The sequence below is a fragment of the Pecten maximus genome, chromosome 5 (genome assembly GCF_902652985.1).
Source record: "Pecten maximus chromosome 5, xPecMax1.1, whole genome shotgun sequence".
Taxonomy (NCBI): Eukaryota; Metazoa; Mollusca; class Bivalvia; order Pectinida; family Pectinidae; genus Pecten; species Pecten maximus.
The window spans coordinates 5756512-5775713 of NC_047019.1; the positions used below are offsets into that span (position 1 = coordinate 5756512).

Sequence of the window (19202 nt, forward strand, 5' to 3'; positions counted from 1 at the left end):
AATTTTTGTCCAATTGTAATTTGCAAATTCAAGCGATTTTTCAAAATATAAACTTTATCAATTTTACTTATTGGCCCGGATGGAAGTGTACATTGGGTCTAACTGTGGTGGAGACCAGAACACCCATGTGGCTGACCAGGTGACCCCATATTTTTTCATGTCTGATCGGGGAATCAAACCCAAGTGGTCTAGGTAAAAAACAGTTGTGTTACCAATCTGGCACCCAACCACCTTTTCAATATTCCCTATGGTTCATCATAAAAAATAGCTACTATATTAAACCAAAATATTGAGTGTCTCCTGATAAAAACAGATCAGTTTCATGATAAACGGACAGCAACATACTTCATAAGCCATAAGTACATTGTATAAGATGAAATACTTGTATATTGTATTTGATAATGTTTGTTCAGCATCAATTTTCGAGTGCCAGAAGGAGGCCTGGTAGCTGTTGTTGGACAAGTAGGAGCTGGAAAATCGTCCCTCGTGTCTGCCATTTTGGGAGAAATGAAGAAAGTGAAAGGAGAAGTCAATGTCAAGGTCAGTAAAAATGTTCTATAAAGTCAATGTAAAGGTCAGTAAAAATGTTCTATAAAGTCAATGTCAAGGTCAGTAAAAATATTCTATAAAGTCAATGTCAAGGTCAGTAAAAATGTTCTATAAAGTCAATGTCAAGGTCAGTAAAAATGTTCTACATAGTCAATGTCAAGGTCAGTAAAAATGTTCTATATAGTCAATGTCAAGGTCAGTAAAAATATTCTATAAAGTCAATGTCAAGGTCAGTAAAAATAGTCTATAAAGTCAATGTCAAGGTGAGTAAAAATGTTCTATAAAGTCATTGTCAAGGTGATTAAAAGATTCTATAAAGTCAATGTCAAGGTCAGTAAAAATGTTCTATATAGTCAATGTCAAGGTGAGTAAAAATGTTCTATAAATTCAATGTCAAGGTGAGTAAAAATATTCTATAAAGTCAATGTCAAGGTCAGTAAGAATGTTTATAAAGTCAATGTCAAGGGTCAGTAAAAATATTCTATAAAGTCAATGTCAAGGTCAGTAATAGTGTTTATAAAGTCAATGTCAAGGTCAGTAAACATCTTCTATATATGAGTCAATGTCAAGGTCAGTAAAATTAGGGGAGGGTGGTGTTGGTGTTATACTGGAATCAGGTTGTTTGTCTTTCAGTCCATCTGTCTATCTGTCTGTTCAGAATCTTATCTGGACATCTCCTACAGCTGTCATCAAAACTTTAGGAAACTCTAGGGAATCATCCTATATATCAGATCTTCCCATTTTTCATTCTGTTTATGCCCCTTTAATATGTTTATAGACCAAATTAGGGTGGATTGAGGAGTTAGGGGGTATTAGTCAGCAATCCACATTAACATCGACAGTTGTTGTTTTTGCACGACATTGTTTGCAGGTTCATTTGCTGGTTTGACATTCAATATGGTGTCCAAGAGTTCAAAATGATTATTTCAAATTTTGAAGATGGCAAAATTTTACATGTTGAAAACTTGACATTATCCTCCTTTCCCTTCAGAGCAGGAGATTTCACAAAATTATCCATCTATGACTTGCTTTGTATGCATGCAGGGCTCTTTATCCTACATTCCACAACAAGCCTGGATCCAGAATGCAACACTTCAGGACAACATCCTGTTCGGTGAGGATTATCAGCGACAACGTTATGATGAGATTGTGGAAGCCTGTGCCCTTACCTCTGATATGGATATGCTGCCGGGAGGAGACCAGACGGAAATTGGAGAAAAGGTCAGAGTTCCGAATAAGATCTGTTGTGTTCTGGACTTTTATAGATATTGTGTACATGTAATATATGATTTTGTTGATGGCAATATTTAAAAGTGAATTGTATTTATCAGCAAGTATGTCTCCTGCCCACAAATAAGCCCATTTCTTCATTCTTCCAGTTAATCGAAGATTTGAAATAGTTAATATGATTCACAAGTAAGCCCCCTCTCAACTTTAATGCTAAACTTATACAACAGTGAAGAGGGCTAATTTGAGGATAAACAAATATGGTAATCAATTGAAGTACAGTTTATATTAATATTTCAATAGAGAGTTATGTTAAGGTACGAGAGATCATCTGATGTGTATTTAAGTCTTTCTTCTCCTTTAAAGGGTATCAACCTGAGTGGCGGTCAGAAACAGAGGGTCAGTTTGGCTCGTGCCGTATACTTCAACACGGACATCTATCTGTTGGACGACCCCCTCAGTGCTGTGGACTCCCATGTAGGCAAACATATCTTTGACCAAGTCATAGGGCGCAACGGACTATTGAAAAACAAGGTATGTTTGATGTGTATCATAATGTTATGTTAAACTTTTACTGATTTCAAGTTAAGAGTTATCTGTCCATTGATGCAGATGAAGGACTTTGCTGGATGTCCCAGGAGTTTAAACTGGACAAAGATCTTGGTGTATTGTATATTCCATCCTGGCCATATGGTTTATCGGACCAGTCCGATCAATATTGTTTATTTAAATGATAGAAAGTTCTTAATCTTACTTTGATTTCAATATTTATAGTGTCCATCATATTATATTAAAGAATTTTATTCTATTTCGTTTCATTTCAACAAAATTTATTCTACAATTGATACAAAAGGATTAGACAACAGGCAACCCTATAGAAGTCTTTTCCTATACAGACTTTCAAGGCCTGTATAACATAAGGGCTATTCCAGTAGAATATCTACAAACCATGATGACTCCAGGTTTCTCAAAAGGAACTTATTCCATTTTGATTTGCACCGTATCATGAGCCACATTTTCTGTAGGCTAGCACTCACCTAGGGCCGCGGTGGCTGAGTGGTTAAGGTGTTCCGACACTGTATCACTAGCCCTCCACCTCTGGGTTGCGAGTTCGAAACCTACGTGAGGCAGTTGCCAGGTACTGAACTTAGGCCTTTGGGTTTTTCTCCGGGTACTCCGGCTTTCCTCCACCTCCAAACCTGGCACGTCCTTAAATGACCCTGGCTGTTTATAGGATGTTAAAACAAAAACAAACAAAAAACAAACCTAATACAAAGAATTTCTTTTTTTCCGAAGTCCGTTTGTCGGATTTATATTTTGCTGAAACAGTCCAAAGCTAGCCTATAATGATTTACATCTATGAGAAAACAAACACGGCTGTGATGGTATAAGAATTACCTCATATTTGTCTGTATAAACGAACAGGCTGTGGTGGTATTAGAGTTATCTGCCCTTTGTTCCAGACGCGGGTACTGATAACCCATGGTGTCCACTGGCTGCCCCACGTCGATACTATCGTGGTCCTGGATAACGGCAAAGTGACCGAGGTCGGGTCCTACGATGAGTTGTTGAGTCATGCTGGAGCCTTCGCTAAGTTTCTCCAAACGTACTTTGTTCAGAATGAGGAAGATTCTGATGAAGAAGAAGATCCTGAAGGTAAGGGAGATAACTCTGTGTGTTAAGTTTGCAAAATTAGAAGGGAAAAAAAAGCAAACCCTGTTATAATGGAACCTTTTATCTAGAACAAACATACTACAGCTTTACGAACACTGTATAGAACAGAGCCAATGTGTCAGATATTACAGAGTAATGGGATGACAGTAGAGCATGTCATCATTTGGTGAATAGGGTCAAATGTTACAGGATTTTGTTAAAGTCAGCAGTGGGTTAAGACAGTGGTTGGTTAAGACATTGGTTGGTTAAGACATTGGTTGGTTAAGACAGTGGTAGGTTAAGACAGTGGTAGGTTAAGACAGTGGTAGGTTAAGACAGTGGTAGGTTAAGACAGTGGTAGGTTAAGACAGTGGTAGGTTAAGACAGTGGTAGGTTAAGACAGTGGTTGGTTAAGACAGTGGTAGGTTAAGACAGTGGTAGGTTAAGACAGTGGTAGGTTAAGACAGTGGTAGGTTAAGACAGTGGTTGGTTAAGACAGTGGTAGGTTAAGACAGTGGTAGGTTAAGACAGTGGTAGGTTAAGACAGTGGTGGGTTAAGTTGGTGGTGGGTTAAGTTGGTGGTAAGTAAAGTCAGTGGTCAGTTTAGTCAGTGGTCGGTAAAGTTGACCAGTGGTCATTAAAGTCAGTGGTGGGTTAAGTCGATGATGGGAAACGTCTGTGGTGTGTTAAGTCAATGTTGGGTTAAGTCGGTGGTTGGTAAAATCGGTGGTCGGTAAAGTCAGTGGTCAGTAAAGTTGACCAGTGGCTGGTAAAGTCAGTGGTGGGTTAAGTAATTCGTCATAAAGTCAGTGGTCAGTAAAGTCAGTGGTCGATAAAGTCAGTGGTCAGTAAAGTCAGTGGTCAATAAAGTCTGTGGTCAGTAAAGTCAGTTGTCGGTAAAGTCAGTTGTCGGTTAAGTCAGTGGTCCGTAAAGTCACTAGTCTGTATAAAGTCCTGGTTTACTGTAATTGTATTTTTGAATGGAAAAGTTCCATTGTACTTACAATAAATGCGTATCATTCTAATGTTGTAGTTGCTGAGACCAAAGCGAGGATTCTCCAGCGACTCACGTCAATCAATTCAGATGATGGAGGTGAACTTTTAAGGTAACCAATGACAACCTGCAGTAAGACGCTGATTAAGTCCTAGTGCAAACTGTATATTTCATGATATATGTCATTAAGCTTTTTGTAAATTACCGTTTATGTGCCTTCTACTAACAATCTTACCATTCCCTTTTGAAGTTTGTGCTTGCCTTCAGATGTTCGATCTGTATTACAAATGATATAAATATGCTATAATAAGGTACCAGGTATGTCTTGCTCTGCATTCATACAGGTAGTCTTAAGTCCATGTAAAAGTGTCACACCTTGAAAAGATCTAAAATTTCAGATCTCATCTGTTATAGGAAAAGCTATCATGAAAAAGCACTGAAAATGTGAATGCACTATTTATACATGTATTTTGTGTTTAACAAATGGATTCCCTTAGAAAATTCAGAAATATTGCACAAAATCAATGGAAATACATATGTAGAATTTGACCTAATACTGAAGTCTGTTGTTATTTTTGACCTACATGCACTTAATTGTGGGGCTGCGGTGGCCCAGTAGTTAAGGTGTCTGGACACTTTATCACTAGCCCTCCACCTCTGGGTCATGAGTTCGAAACCCAAGTGGGGCAGTTGTCTGGTACTGACCATAGACTGGTGGTTTTTCTCTGGGTACTCCAGCTTTCCTCCACCTCCAAAACCTGGAACGTCCTTGAATGACCCTGACTGTTAATAGGACGTTAAACAAAATAAACCAAACTAAACCAAGCATGCAATCCAGTGCAGCAAAGCTGTACCTTAGGCATCTGCGTCCTTCAACGATCAGTGTTACATTGTTTATAAAGATTAAATTAACAATATTTTATATTCTGCAATATTGAATTATTTTAACCTTTGTATGAAAATTTAGGACTTGACTGAATTTGATTAAAGAATTTAATCATTCTTCCAACTGTAGACAATTGTACCAGGTAAGCATAAGATTTTGCTGGTTGGCTGTGGAGTGGTGTAACAATTCACTGATGCATCAATTTATTGGATCGCAGTGTGGTGTATTGATGCATCGTCTATACCTTGATTTGCAACGTGATACCTGAAAGTTATCTCCCTTGACCAATGTTTGCTTACGCTTTGTAGTAAACAACATGATTTGCAAGGCCGTTCCAGCAGCTTATAAACTGCCTGTATGAGTTCTTTCAAATCAAAATTATTCCAATTGGAGAAAGCTTTGTGGGAAACGGACAAAACGTATGTTTTTTTGTAACAAATGTAGGCAAAGACTCCAATATTCCGAAAATGCCACAAACAAAACATGACTACTGAACGATGAAATACCAGATATCTGATAGGTCATAAGCTTCTCATATATCGTGATACGTATCGTATCGTGACCCCTGTATCGTGATACGAATCATATCGCTACCCACCATGCAATACACAGCTCTATGGCTGTGAGATATACATGTATCATGCGCCATGGTTTTACGGCTGTTTCAGTATATATTGTGATTTTATGAGAAAAATCAGGTCTTTTTCTTTTGTGGAAAGTTCGATCAGTACATATTGTGATTTTATGAGAAAACAAAATTAAAAGTCAGGTCTTTTTCTTTTGTGAAAAGTTTATAAAAACTGCTATGTACTGTTGATTTTGTTTATAACGATGACTTCGTTGATCTTGTAGAGCATCTGAGTCGGAGAGTGGCACAGAGGACAACAAGACACTCAAGAGGAGGAAGTCTAAAGGGCTGGAAAGGGGCCTGTCTCAAGTTGATGGGAGAGAAGAAAAAAGGACTGGAAAGGGCGCTGTCTAAGGAAGCTGCGACAGAGAAAAAGATGGAAAACAAGTTGATAGAGGAAGAAAAATCGGAGACAGGCAGTGTATGTCGATGATAATAGATGTACCATAAAGTTATGATAATTAGCTGGGTCGTTTTCGTTCATTCTGTACAAATGGTTGCAGTCAGGCTGGACCAGTTGGACTGGTTGGACCAGAGTTGTTCATTTCTGAAATCAAATTGTTATTTTATGTTGCTTTCCGATGAGCCTTAAATTGACAAAGGCTTTCATTAGGCCTGCAGGTCCGAAACGTTACCATTAAAAATTGGCAAACTGGTTTATCTACATAAATGAACTAGGCACTAATCTCGAAACTAGGCTTAGTCAGGGTAAAGTAAATTCAAATGTTCAATAATTTAATTTCACAGAATTTTCAATGTTTATTATTGATACACAATTAATGTAAGTGCTAGCCTAAGATACCACATCCTTATATTTTGTAATACAAGTCAAACTTAAGCTTGCAGCTTTAGTAAAACTTAGCATATTTTAAAGACTGGTTTTTATTTTTTTTTATTTTCTTTAATTTACTCGGAAAGGAGTCCACAGCTTCATGTTAAAACCAACTTCTCATAAAATTGTAATTCCCTTGTAAGATTTTCGAAATGTTCAAGACGTAGTTATTATCAGGATTTTAGAGCATTTCTATCACTAGTAAATAAAATCATTTTGACTTTGAATTATCAGGCTGTTTACAATATAAGTAAGTATTACAATCTCCTAAACATGTAACTGGTATTTTGGATTGATATTGTATTATCATATGCTTAAAGCAACTAGCAATCTGATTAAAATCAGCTGTTACATAGCTACGCTCAATATGTGCTACACCTGAACGTTCAGGCGTAGTGCATAGTAAACGTAGCCATGTAACTGCTGATTTTTATCAGATTGAGCAACTAGTCAAAAATGTTTTATGAATTGTTTATACAAGTACTTGTTTTTAGCATATCTGTAATATTTAATGACCTTATATATATTCTGTTTAGGTCAAACTTGCCGTATTTTTCGCCTATGCTCGATCTATCGGAATTCCATATTTCATCATGATAGTGTTTATAAGTGCTGGCTACCAGGCTTTGGCCGTGCTCGGCAATATGTGGCTCAGTAAATGGACTGGTGATGAAACACTCAATAATCGTACCATTGGACCACCGGACAGCCCCATCTACATGGATAAAAACAGCTATTATCTGGGAATCTACGGAGGACTCGGAGCTGGACAAGGTAAGGGATGATGATAATTTTTCACTGTTCTTTGACGATGAAGTTTTTTGTCATTTTTTCATTGTATACAGTCAAACTTCATTATCTCAATATCTGATAGCTAAAAGACCCTAATCTTAGCTCAAGGTCAAACTTTGTCCCGACTGTAAAAAATCTATATAGAATACACTCGTGTTATATATATAGTTATATGGGTGTGAGGAGATTACACATTACAGTCAAAGGGAGATAATAAAACCCCAGTATGTATCAGAGTTATTCCCCCTTTTGTAAATCTCTTGTAATTAAAGATTATAATTGGGAAGAATACAGGAAGAATCGGAACAGGAAAGACATATGTTTATTTTCATTGCCTAATTATAATACCCGCAATGTAAATCAGCGAGACCCCAACCAACCTTACAGTTCACTACACTTGGTTATCTTGAATATTTTGGATACCTCTATGTAATTTCATGGCTCTTCTGACTGCAAGATAATTAAGTTCCCCTGTATATGAATATGAAACCAATATTTTATATAAAAGTTCTTTTAAGGGTTAGATACCATATTATTGCAGTGGAGTCAAATTTCAAAATAATTTTTTTGCTCATGTTAAATATTAAAGACGGACACTATATAAATATCTTTATTTCGACCACAATTTCTAGGTTGAAGATTTTGATTTCAGTTTTGTTATTCATTCATTGATTAAGATGCTGTTATTTCACATGAAAATTTTTCCAGGCATGCATCCATACTGTGTAGACGCATTCAAAATATTTTTATACTTTTTTTTTCAAATTTTTTTCATTTGGCAAAGCAAAGTTAGAGCTGGCAGGCATGTTTCCCAAACATTCTCTGTAGTCATTTATTTTCAAGAGACGTTCATCTTTAATCCCTTTTCTGAGTTCTTTTTATGATATGTTTTCAGCTATTTTCATCACGGCCTTTTCCTTAGTACTGGTCATCAGAGCAGTGAAAGCATCTAAAGTATTACATGCTCACATGCTGCACGGCATCCTGCGATCACCGATGTCCTTCTTTGATACGACACCTGTCGGCCGAATCATCAATCGTTTCTCCCAGGACATGGACGTCATTGATCGGGAGCTACCCATGACATTCCAGATGTTCCTCGACTGTCTTTTTACCGTGGTTGGATCGCTGGTTGTTATATCCTATAGTACACCCTTCTTTATGGCCATCATCGTACCTGTAGGTTTCATCTACTTCCTCGTACAGGTGAGTGACATCGTACTTGTAGGTTTCATCTACTTCCTCGTACAGGTAAGTGACATCATACCTGTAGGTTTCATCTAGTTTCTCGTACAGGTGAGTGACATCGTACCTGTAGGTTTCATCTAGTTTCTCGTACAGGTGAGTACATCACACCTGTAGGTTTCATCTACTTTCTCGTACAGGTGAGTGACATCATTGCACCAGTGATACTATGCCTTTTGAAATAATATCTAAAGAAAACTTTTTATCGTTTATACCTAGCTTACCATTTCAAAAATTTGTCATTTCTGTCTATAGGAATAATGAGCATGCAGTTCCTTACGGAACAATGACATGCTGTAACAATAGTAGCCAAAATCTTTTGGAAATACTTAAGATTCTAACAGATACATAATACAAATCATGATTTCATATAGACTATTGAATTCCTTACTTTATCAACAGAGGTTTTACATTCCGACTTCCCGCCAGCTGAAGAGAGTCGAGTCCAAGACTCGATCACCGATCTATAACCACTTCAGTGAAACACTGTCTGGAGTGAGTGTTATTCGAGCCTACAGCGTCCAGCACAAGTTTATCGCAGAGTCGGAGAAGAGGGTCGATCTCAACCAAAAATACTCTTTTGCTAGTTTTTCATCAAACAGGTAAACAGAGAAAAATATCTATAATATTATAATTTTTCAGCATTATAGCTATAGGAAAAAATTTACCATATCATCGATAAGCATGGAATCTCAAGTTATGTTTAAAGTCCTTTCAACATCACTTTTCAGTTTTCGTAAAACATTGTTTTTTTCGACATACATTAGTCTACTGTGTTTAAAATTTATATCACCATGCTGTACCAGTAAATTGCCAGGTTTTGACTTTTGTACAGGTGGCTCGGTTTCCGGTTAGAGTTCCTGGGGAATTTAATCATCGTGGCGGCGTCACTTCTGTCTGTTATTAGTCGGGATGGTAATGGTATTACAGGGTCCATCGTAGGCCTGTCCATCACCTACGCACTACAGGTCAGTATGCTGGTTGTCCAACATCGATTGAAAATTCCATTCTTTCTACATTGTAAAACCAGTTGTTAAGTTTTCTACATCGCAAGACCTCTCATGAAATTTTCTACATTGTAAAATCTGTCAAACTTTTCTACATCGTAAAATACTAATCTTTTCCTAAGGAATCATACCAGTGTTACTCGACATCAAAAGCAGTAGAAGGAGTTTTATCGAAATTTTGCTTAATGTACATGTATAAGGATAAAGTTACTGCATCCTGGGTGCGGAAGATGCTATTTCTGTCATTTGATTTCAACAAATAATCTTACGTCATTTTCTTTAAACATTCTTGATGTAAAGTACATCATATTACCGGTAGTTATTTTCAATAAACATTTTCTGAATTTCTTTTCAAGGAGATCTATATGAATTTACATATTGCAGTTTAAATTTATTTTGAAATGTATTTCATCTTAATTTTGACTTTAAAAAAAATTTGATTCACAGATCACAGAGAATTTGAATTGGATGGTTCGGATGTCGAGTGAACTTGAAACCAAAGTGGTTTCCGTGGAGAGGGTGAACGAATATGCGGAGCTACAACACGAGGTAAAATTTCTTCATGTATAATCATAATATTGATATTGTAGATATATTAAATTGGCACCAAAGAAGAAATGGTTTTGGCCCTGATTATGGATAGATAAAGTTTTTTTTCTGGCATCAATATTTTTCTGTACCATTTATTTGTATTGGTTGTAATTATCATAATTAGTTGTGTTGTCATGAGATCAAAATCATTATAAAAATAGGTCACTGACCTAATTTCCATTGTTTAGTGACTTTGAAGATTCTAGAAGTAATTTTACATTTTGAGTAACATTAAAATTGCTAAGTTATATTTTGTATACCATTTACATAAATATGCAAGTTCTTTTATCAATTTTTTGAGAGTTTGTCTTTCTATGCTATAGGACAAGTTAGTTTACAAGAGCCATCGGCCATCTTTGTTGTGGCCAGAAAATGGTGAGGTGAAGTTTAACAAGTATTCCACTCGCTACCGACAAGGACTCGATCTCGTCCTCAAGAACATTGATGTCGTAATCAAACCTGGTGAAAAGGTAGGTATTGTAGGCCGAACCCTTGTCGTCTTGAAGTACATTTTATATATCAGGACCTTTATACCTTAATCATTCTGCTGTCTTTAAAAATATTATACAGTATCACAGGCAAAGAAATGATTTAATATAAACTATTTCGTCCCATTTTTGTGTCACATTAAAAGTCAGCGTCAGTGGAGGCGTCCACAAAGAAAACCTTTTCTTGTTTTAACTCAAGTTCCCTTGGGCCAATCAAACTTAAACTTCATGCAGATCTTTCTTACTAACAGTACTTGCTTGGGATTGCTTTTCAGACCTGAAAGTCGAAGGTCAAGATCACTGTAACTAAAAACAGAAAATTTGTTTCCTTGTGATTACTCAAGTTCCTTTGGGCTCGGCTATTAAACTCAATTTTCTTTCAATTTTTCTTTAGCACAAGGTCTTGCATGGGATTGTTTTTTCACAAGGCCTAAGGTCAAAGGCCAAGGTCGCTGTTACTATAAATAGAAAATCTGTTTCCATGTAATAACTCGCGTAATCACCCTACTTGTTAAGCAGGTGACACATCCATGCACTTTCGTGGAATTCTTGCCTAGTAGTGGGAATTGGTTCAAAAACCGTAACCAAGCATTGATATTACTTAATGATCGATTATGCATATACATTGTACAAATACGATAGTGTTGTTACCTAGGGGATTGTAACTCAGTTTCTTACAACATTGAAAATAAATCTAAATAATTTTCTATAGGCAGGAGATGATAAACGCAACATACTCGATCTGGCGTTGGCTCCTTCCCCTCCCACCACACCCCAAAGTTAAATAATTATCAGTGAATGCAATTATTTGTGTTATACATTGTATGTAACATTGTCTGTGTAAATTTTTTTTTTTTTTTTTTTTTTAATATTTCTCATTAAACAATGAGTTTCTACCCAAACTGAATAAGAGTTGTGATTATAATTGTTTTATTGAACTCAACACTCAATCATTTATTATAGGTCGGGATCGTTGGAAGGACGGGAGCAGGAAAGTCTTCTCTCACCTTAGCTTTGTTCCGCTTGATTGAACCAGTCGGTGGAAGTATCATAATTGATGGAGAAAATCTTAATCGCATGGGGCTTCATGATTGTCGCTCCAGACTGACAATTCTACCCCAGGTAAGTTATTGGCTAGATAGATAGATCCACTGTATGTATAGATTCTGTGCTGAATGGTGACTTTCAGCTGCATAGTTTCCATCTTAATATGGGGCCAAAATGGGGAAAAAAAAAACAAAAAAAAAACAAAAAAAAAACAAAAAAAAACAAACAAAAAGTAAAAAGATATTGAACAAAATGTCAAAATAAATTCTATTTTTTCACAAAAATTTTTTTTTTCGCAATTATCATCACTTAATTTGTTATCAAAGGTCTCTTTGCAAATTAGTAAAGGTCACTGTCAAAACTAAAGGTCAATGTCAAGCTAAAGTCAATATCCCAAACCAAGGTCACCCTGCAGGTGTCTCTGTATTCTTTGGTTTTGACTGTTGAACAGGAAAGTCACAGTTCTCTATTTCATAATTCTGACAAATAACTGAACATTTTTGTTGGTTAGAATGGGGGAAGTTATTAATTATTAATAGTAAGTGAATTAGCTTGATTTCCGTCTAAGATGAAGCAGATATATCCAGGTCTCACAAACATTCCTCAGATGTTTGAAATACCTACCATTAATGTCATTGTGTCATTTCATGGCAGGAACCTGTATTGTTCTCGGGGTCATTGAGGATGAACCTTGACCCCTTGAATACCTACATGGACAGTGACCTCTGGGATTCCTTGGAACATGCACATCTGAAAACATTCGTCCAATCATTGCCCACTGGCCTTGAATATGACTGTGGAGAAGGAGGACAAAACTTGAGGTGGGTCACATGATGTGGTTTCCATAGAGACATTAAAATAGATAATGTCGAGCAGTTTTTGTTAAATTTGTCTGAAATTTATCTCAATTCATCGCCCTATGAAATCAACAAAACAGGATTCAGTCTTTATATTTCAATTCATCACACCACAATAATTTTAAAACAAAGTGTGTTTTCAATTTCATACTAACCATTGATAACTTATTATAAATGCTTATTATAACTAGTCTTTGCAGAAATGCAGTTTGATCATCCTTGCATGATGATTGTCATAGACTGCGAATTCCTTTATATCAGATTTTTTCCTTAATACTGTAGACCGAGTGTATTCTAGCTTAGAAAAAATATGATAAAGCATTTCAACATCTGTAATGCTCAATAATGGTTTGATGGTGTAAAATAAGGCACTGCATTTATTTGCAAATAAGCCCCTGGCCCACAGATAAGCTTCTTGACCAATTCTTCATTTTGCAGAATTGTCAATTCTTAAATAGTAATTAAGCCCTCAAACTTTGATTTTAACTTTTACACTAGGGGAGGGGGCTTATCTGAGGATAAATACTGTACTAAACTTTTAAACTGGCAGAGGGGGCATATTTGAGGATAAATGCAGTATTAAACTTTTACACTAGGAGAGGGGCTTATTTTAGGATAAATATTGGACTAAACTTTTACACTAGGGGAGGGGTATTTTGAGGATAAATATTGGACTAAACTTTTACACAATGGAAGGGGGAATTTTTTGGATAAATATGGTACTAAACTTATACACTAGGATATGGGGTATTTTTAGGATAAATATGGTACTAAACTTATACACTAGGGGAGGGGGTATTTTGAGGATGAATATGATACTAAACTTTTAAACAAAGGGAAGGGGTATTTTTCAAATCGCCTTTCGTCCGTGGTTCGTCGTCCGTCCGTCCGTTAACAATTCTTGTTATCGCTATTTCTGAGAAAGTATTGAAGAGATCTCTCTCAAATTTCATATGTAGGTTTCCCTTGGTGCCTAGTTATGCATATTGAATTTTGGGACCGATCGGAAAACAACATGGCCGACAGGCAGCCATCTTGGATTTTGACAATTGAAGTTTGTTACCGCTATTTCTGAGAAAGTGCTGAAGGGATCTTTCTCAAATTTCATATGTAGGTTCCCCTTGGTACCTAGTTATGCATATTGCATTTTGGGACCGATCAGAAAACAACATGGCCGACAGGCAGCCATCTTGGATTTTGACAATTGAAGTTTGTTATCGATATTTCTCAGAAAGAACTGAAGGGATCTTTCTGAAATTTGATATATAGGTTGCCCTTGGTCCCTACTTGTGCATATCTCATTTTGGAACTAGTCGGATAACAACATGGCCAACAGACAGTCATCTTGAATTTTGACAACTGAAGTTTGTTATTGCTATTTTACAGAAGGTACTGAAGGGATCTTTCTCAATTTTCATTTGTAGGTTCCCCTTGGTCCGTTGTGATGCATTTTTGGACTAATCTGAAAACATTGTCGACAGACAGCCATTATCACTAAATCTCAAATTTCATATATAAGTTTCCCTTGTTTAAAAAACACTGGAGGGATGTTTCTCAATTTACACAGATTAGTAAGAGGAAGGGTAAAAAAAGAGAAAAGATCAATCTGACATGGAACCTATAAAGATCATTCAATGGTGGGCGCCAAGATCCCTCTGGGATCTCTTGTTAGGATAGATATGGTACCTACCTTTTACACAAGGGGACAGGTCTCATTTGAGGATAAATATGGTAATAAACTGTTACACTAGGGGAGGAGTTTTTTTTAGGATAAATACTGTACTAAAATTTAACACTTGAGGAGGGGGCTTATTTGAGGATAAATATGGTATTCATATGCATATATAGTGTTAATCTGCTCAAATGCATGGCCTAATAAACCAGGCAAAATTCAGTATAGTTTTACCGAATAGAACTTCAGTTGAAGTTGAAATATATAATTAAACTGGTTGACAAATTAAATTAGTTGAATCTTTTCACTCGATATCAATGTAAAACAAGCATTGTGGTATTATATAGATGTACCTAATACATCGGTCTTTATGCAGTGTCGGACAGAGACAGTTGGTGTGCCTGGCTCGGAGTCTGTTACGTAAAACCAAGATCCTGGTGCTGGATGAAGCTACTGCAGCTGTCGACATGGAAACAGACGATCTTATACAGCAGACAATCCGCACAGAGTTCAAGGACAGCACAGTCCTAACAATAGCTCATCGACTAAACACAATCATGGACTATGACAGGTACAGTAAAACTCACTTTTGTCGAACGCGCTTGAATCAAATACATTTGTACATCGGATGAGTCAAATGTCTCGTTTGGTCACGATTTTTTTCCTTCTTTTCCTTGGTAAATTTAACACAGATGATTCGAACACTGTTGAATCGAATACTGCGGTTGTAAAATATGCTAACATCGGCTTGATTAGATCAGTTAAACTTCTTTGTTTTTCGTTAAATTTCAGAAATTCAATAAGTTCATAACTGTTACAAGAGTAGCTTAAAAGTGTTTACTTACATTTTGTCAAAGGAAGGTCAAGAAGTGTACTTAACTGAAGCTCAATATTTTGAATGAGTGTAGTCTCTACCCCATTAATATTCCAAGAATAAGCATTTATAGCATTTTTACTGAACAGAAACCCAGCTAGGTACTCAATGGGCTTATTGTCTAACCTATATGGAACAATATGGCTTTCATCTACCAAAAAATGGTATGAAGACCGCAATATGATATCGTGAAATTCATGTAATGGGTTTATTTAATTGTGACACCTAATTAGAGGAATTTGCGAGTTGGAAGAAAATGTACATTTAATCTACCGTAGTTAATTAACAATATTTTATTCAATGCTTAAAATGCTCAAAACACAAATAGGTTTTTCATATGGGATGGGAAAACAAGCTTAGAGCTAATTATATTAATTCCTTTCCCATAGTCGTTATGCAGACATTCTCGCTCATTAAGGTTTGATCTGCTAAGACACTTAATCACTAGCCCTCCAATCACTAGCCCTCCACCTCTGGGTTACGAGTTCGAAACCTACATGAGGCAGTTGCCAGGTACTGACTGTAGGTCCGTGGTTTTTCTCCAGGTACTCCGGACTCCAAAACTTGGCCCATCCTCAAATGACCCTGGTTGTTAATAGGACATTAAACAAAACAAACCAAATCTGCTTAGAATCTTCTGCTGCCAATTTTCCTCCTTTTAATGTCCAATTTTGTGTTTCAGAATCATGGTACTGGATAAAGGTGAAATATGTGAGTTTGACTCTCCTGACAACCTCCTACAGGACACAGGAAGTGCTTTCTACCAACTCGCAAAGGATGCTGGGATTGTGTGATCCTTTCGTATGAAACCAAATAACTCGCTCGCAAACACTTGCGCGTACGTCTTTTCAGGAGCAAGCACCCGCATTTGCTTCATGAGCGCTCGCCATCCCTAACACGCCTCCGGTTTTACTATATTGAATTAAGATAGTCTGTTTTATATATCAGTTTTTTTTAAATCAAGGCATTTAGAATACTTGTCAGCATTTTACATCATCAGGACAAGTTATAAGAAATATTTGATATTTGCGAAAGTGTTCGTGAAATATTTGATATTTGCGAAAGTGTTCGTGAAATATTTGATATTTGCGAAAGTGTTCGTCTTTTGGTATTCTATTCTTATATATATAATTCTTTTTTACAAAGTTGACATACTAATGTGATGAAAGTGTTGGAAGGTAAGGGTTCCATCCGATTTCGATGAGTTATCTCCCTTCCGTTGTAGTTCGGGTCAACCTATCAGATATATACATTTAAAGCCAGATTTAGTTAAATGTGTTTTGTTTTATGGTGCTACACAAGTTGGTTTATGTAAGAGAATGCAGATATTGATTCATTACAGAAACAAGCACTGTCGCCTTTTCTTTGAATTCTGGAGGTTCAAGAGATTTTGATTAAATTGTTGGCAAATTCTTATCCGATGCAATACCTAGGCTAGGTAATATTTTGGAAACTTATTGTTTGATAAATAAACAATTTTTTAAAAATTTATAATCAAATTAATTTCTGAATTAAAAATTAATTTATAGTCAAATTAATCTCTTGATTAATAATCATATTAATTTCTTCTCAAAAATTGCTTAATCATAAGATATTTATAATTAATAATCAAATTAATTTCTTCTCAAAAAGATGCTTCATCATAAGGTATTTATTTCAGTTTTCTGCTTATAAGTGTATGAATTAAAATACATAATTAATTATGTAGGTCAAAAGTCACCCAACAATGAATTTACAGGAATAGGCCAAAGGTCTCATTAAGGGTACTTTCCAATAAATTTAATCCAAAGCTATAGACCACCTTACCAAATATTTCTAGTCTGTCCTATTTTTACGTCAGTGATAAAGAAAACAGTTCTGTAAACTTATCCTGCAAGGAACATTTAGTATCGAAAATCCAGTAAATATGGAAATTTACACGAGGGGGAAATTTATGCTAAATTCACACAGGCTATTCGGCCATGTAAATGTCCCCTGCCAATATCATTTTGTGATGTAGGAGGTATTCATGGAAAAGGTGAAAAAGAAAAATTCATGGAAATATCCCCACAGATGATTAATAGTTTACTCCAAACTAAACCCCTTCAGGAATAACCGCATTTACAGAACTGTATCAAATTTTGTTTAAAATGCCTATTACCACCATAATGTATGACTTTAAATTTGAAAAAAAAAAAAAAATCCAGGGAAATATTTAATGTTTAAGAAATGTTTTATTGCTAAAGGAATGTAATTCCAGTAAATTATACTTAAAATAACTTATGAATTTTTGTGTTACAATCTTTCACTAACAAGTACATTTATAGTTGCTTCCTTTTTTATCTTTCATTTTTTTTTTTTGTCATTTTTTTTTTTTGTCATTTTTTTATCATTATTTATTTTTGTCTTTTATTCCTTTTTTTTTCTACATTTGTTGGAATATCTTTATATCGTTCTAGCAATAAATACCTGGATGTTATTTACATTTCTATCACACTCTCCTGTAGCTCAGTGTCTCCCATGATCGTCTCACATGAGATCGTCTCACATGAGATCAATATCTGGTATCAGTAAAGGTACATGCCACACCATCACCATTCGTTGGGGATTTTCTTATCTAAAAATTCTCATAGGTGATAAAAGATTTTTCTTATCTAAAAATTCTCATAAGTGATTAAGATTTTCTTGTTTAAAAATTCTCCTAAATGATAAAGATTTTTCTTATCTTAAAAGTCTGGACAGTATCTTTTGTAGATTTTTTTTTCTAATACAGATTTTTCCGGAACTTTATTGATACCAAGTATGTTATATGTTCATTTGGAAAAACTGTACAAATCAAGGAAAATGTAAAAATAATTCAAGTTTCTTTCATTTTTTGTACTTCAGTATGCTTGATAGGAATCCATTATGTGTGTTAATATATCTGTAAGAGACCGAAAGGTCGGATGAAGACTTAACAGTACCTATGGCTGTTTATTGTATTTTTTCTGACACGTGTAGTTTATGGGTACTATATATAAACTAAGGAGAATCCATTGTTTGACTTTTTAATTGTTAGCTGCTAGTTTATATCTATAATATATATATATATAGTATTTTTATACACCTATATATTTATATACATGCATAATGGAATTGTTTAGGTTAGAGTTTTGTTAATTAATCCTGCACACCACTGATCCAAATATGCATCCTTTCTTAAATTTTTCAATATTTGTTCATACCAACCAACTCTGACATGAGGGTGACTGGGGCCATTTCATTGATCAGTTGGACCAGTTGGATGTAAAATGTAAACTTTATTTATTTTACAACAATTGCAATACAAGTTACGGTATATCAACTTATATTAATCACGCTTGTTGGCCCGGATGGAAGCGCGCGAGGGGTCTTACTGTGGGAGGGAAACAGAGTATACATGTATCTGGAAATCCCAAGTGGATGGGCAGGTGACCCTATGCTTTTTCATGACCGATTGGGAAATTGAACCCGAAAAGTGTGTTACCACTGTGGCACTCGACCACCCAACAAATCGATTGTATTAGAGTTGTACATTGTGCATGTATGCCGGAAATACTACTTTTAAAAATAGATGAATCGGTTTGTCCACATAAACGAGCAGACCCTTAATTCACCATGGCTCCATGCAGGACAAACGTGGTTTGAATCAAGAGTTCCTATGATTTAGATCATGAGAGAGGCTTGATCACAAATGATCCACTCTGTATGAATCAAGAGTTCCTATGATTCGGAGCAGGAGGATGGATTAATCAAGAGTTTTTGTGATTTGACAGATATTGTTTTATGATTACAAAAATGTTTACTGTTAAAAAAAAAAAATTATTCATTTTAAGGGAAATGATGATTTGTTTGTAAGATGT

The 19202-nt window shown here is 35.7% G+C and overlaps 1 protein-coding gene across 1 annotated transcript in view; it reads left to right on the forward strand.

The window, feature by feature from the left end:
- LOC117326722 (multidrug resistance-associated protein 1-like) overlaps positions 1 to 19201 on the forward strand; it is a 33918-nt gene extending 14717 nt beyond the window's left edge. Inside the window, 17 exon segments of the mRNA XM_033883445.1 lie at positions 414 to 540; positions 1594 to 1770; positions 2143 to 2310; positions 3240 to 3432; positions 4463 to 4535; positions 6162 to 6298; positions 6300 to 6358; positions 7306 to 7543; positions 8457 to 8767; positions 9209 to 9408; positions 9642 to 9774; positions 10261 to 10362; positions 10728 to 10874; positions 11856 to 12014; positions 12594 to 12760; positions 14845 to 15039; positions 16025 to 19201. Coding sequence (XP_033739336.1) covers positions 414 to 540; positions 1594 to 1770; positions 2143 to 2310; positions 3240 to 3432; positions 4463 to 4535; positions 6162 to 6298; positions 6300 to 6358; positions 7306 to 7543; positions 8457 to 8767; positions 9209 to 9408; positions 9642 to 9774; positions 10261 to 10362; positions 10728 to 10874; positions 11856 to 12014; positions 12594 to 12760; positions 14845 to 15039; positions 16025 to 16136 — 2698 coding nt within the window. The 3' untranslated portion in view covers positions 16137 to 19201.
- Position 19202: the final 1 nt, after the last annotated feature.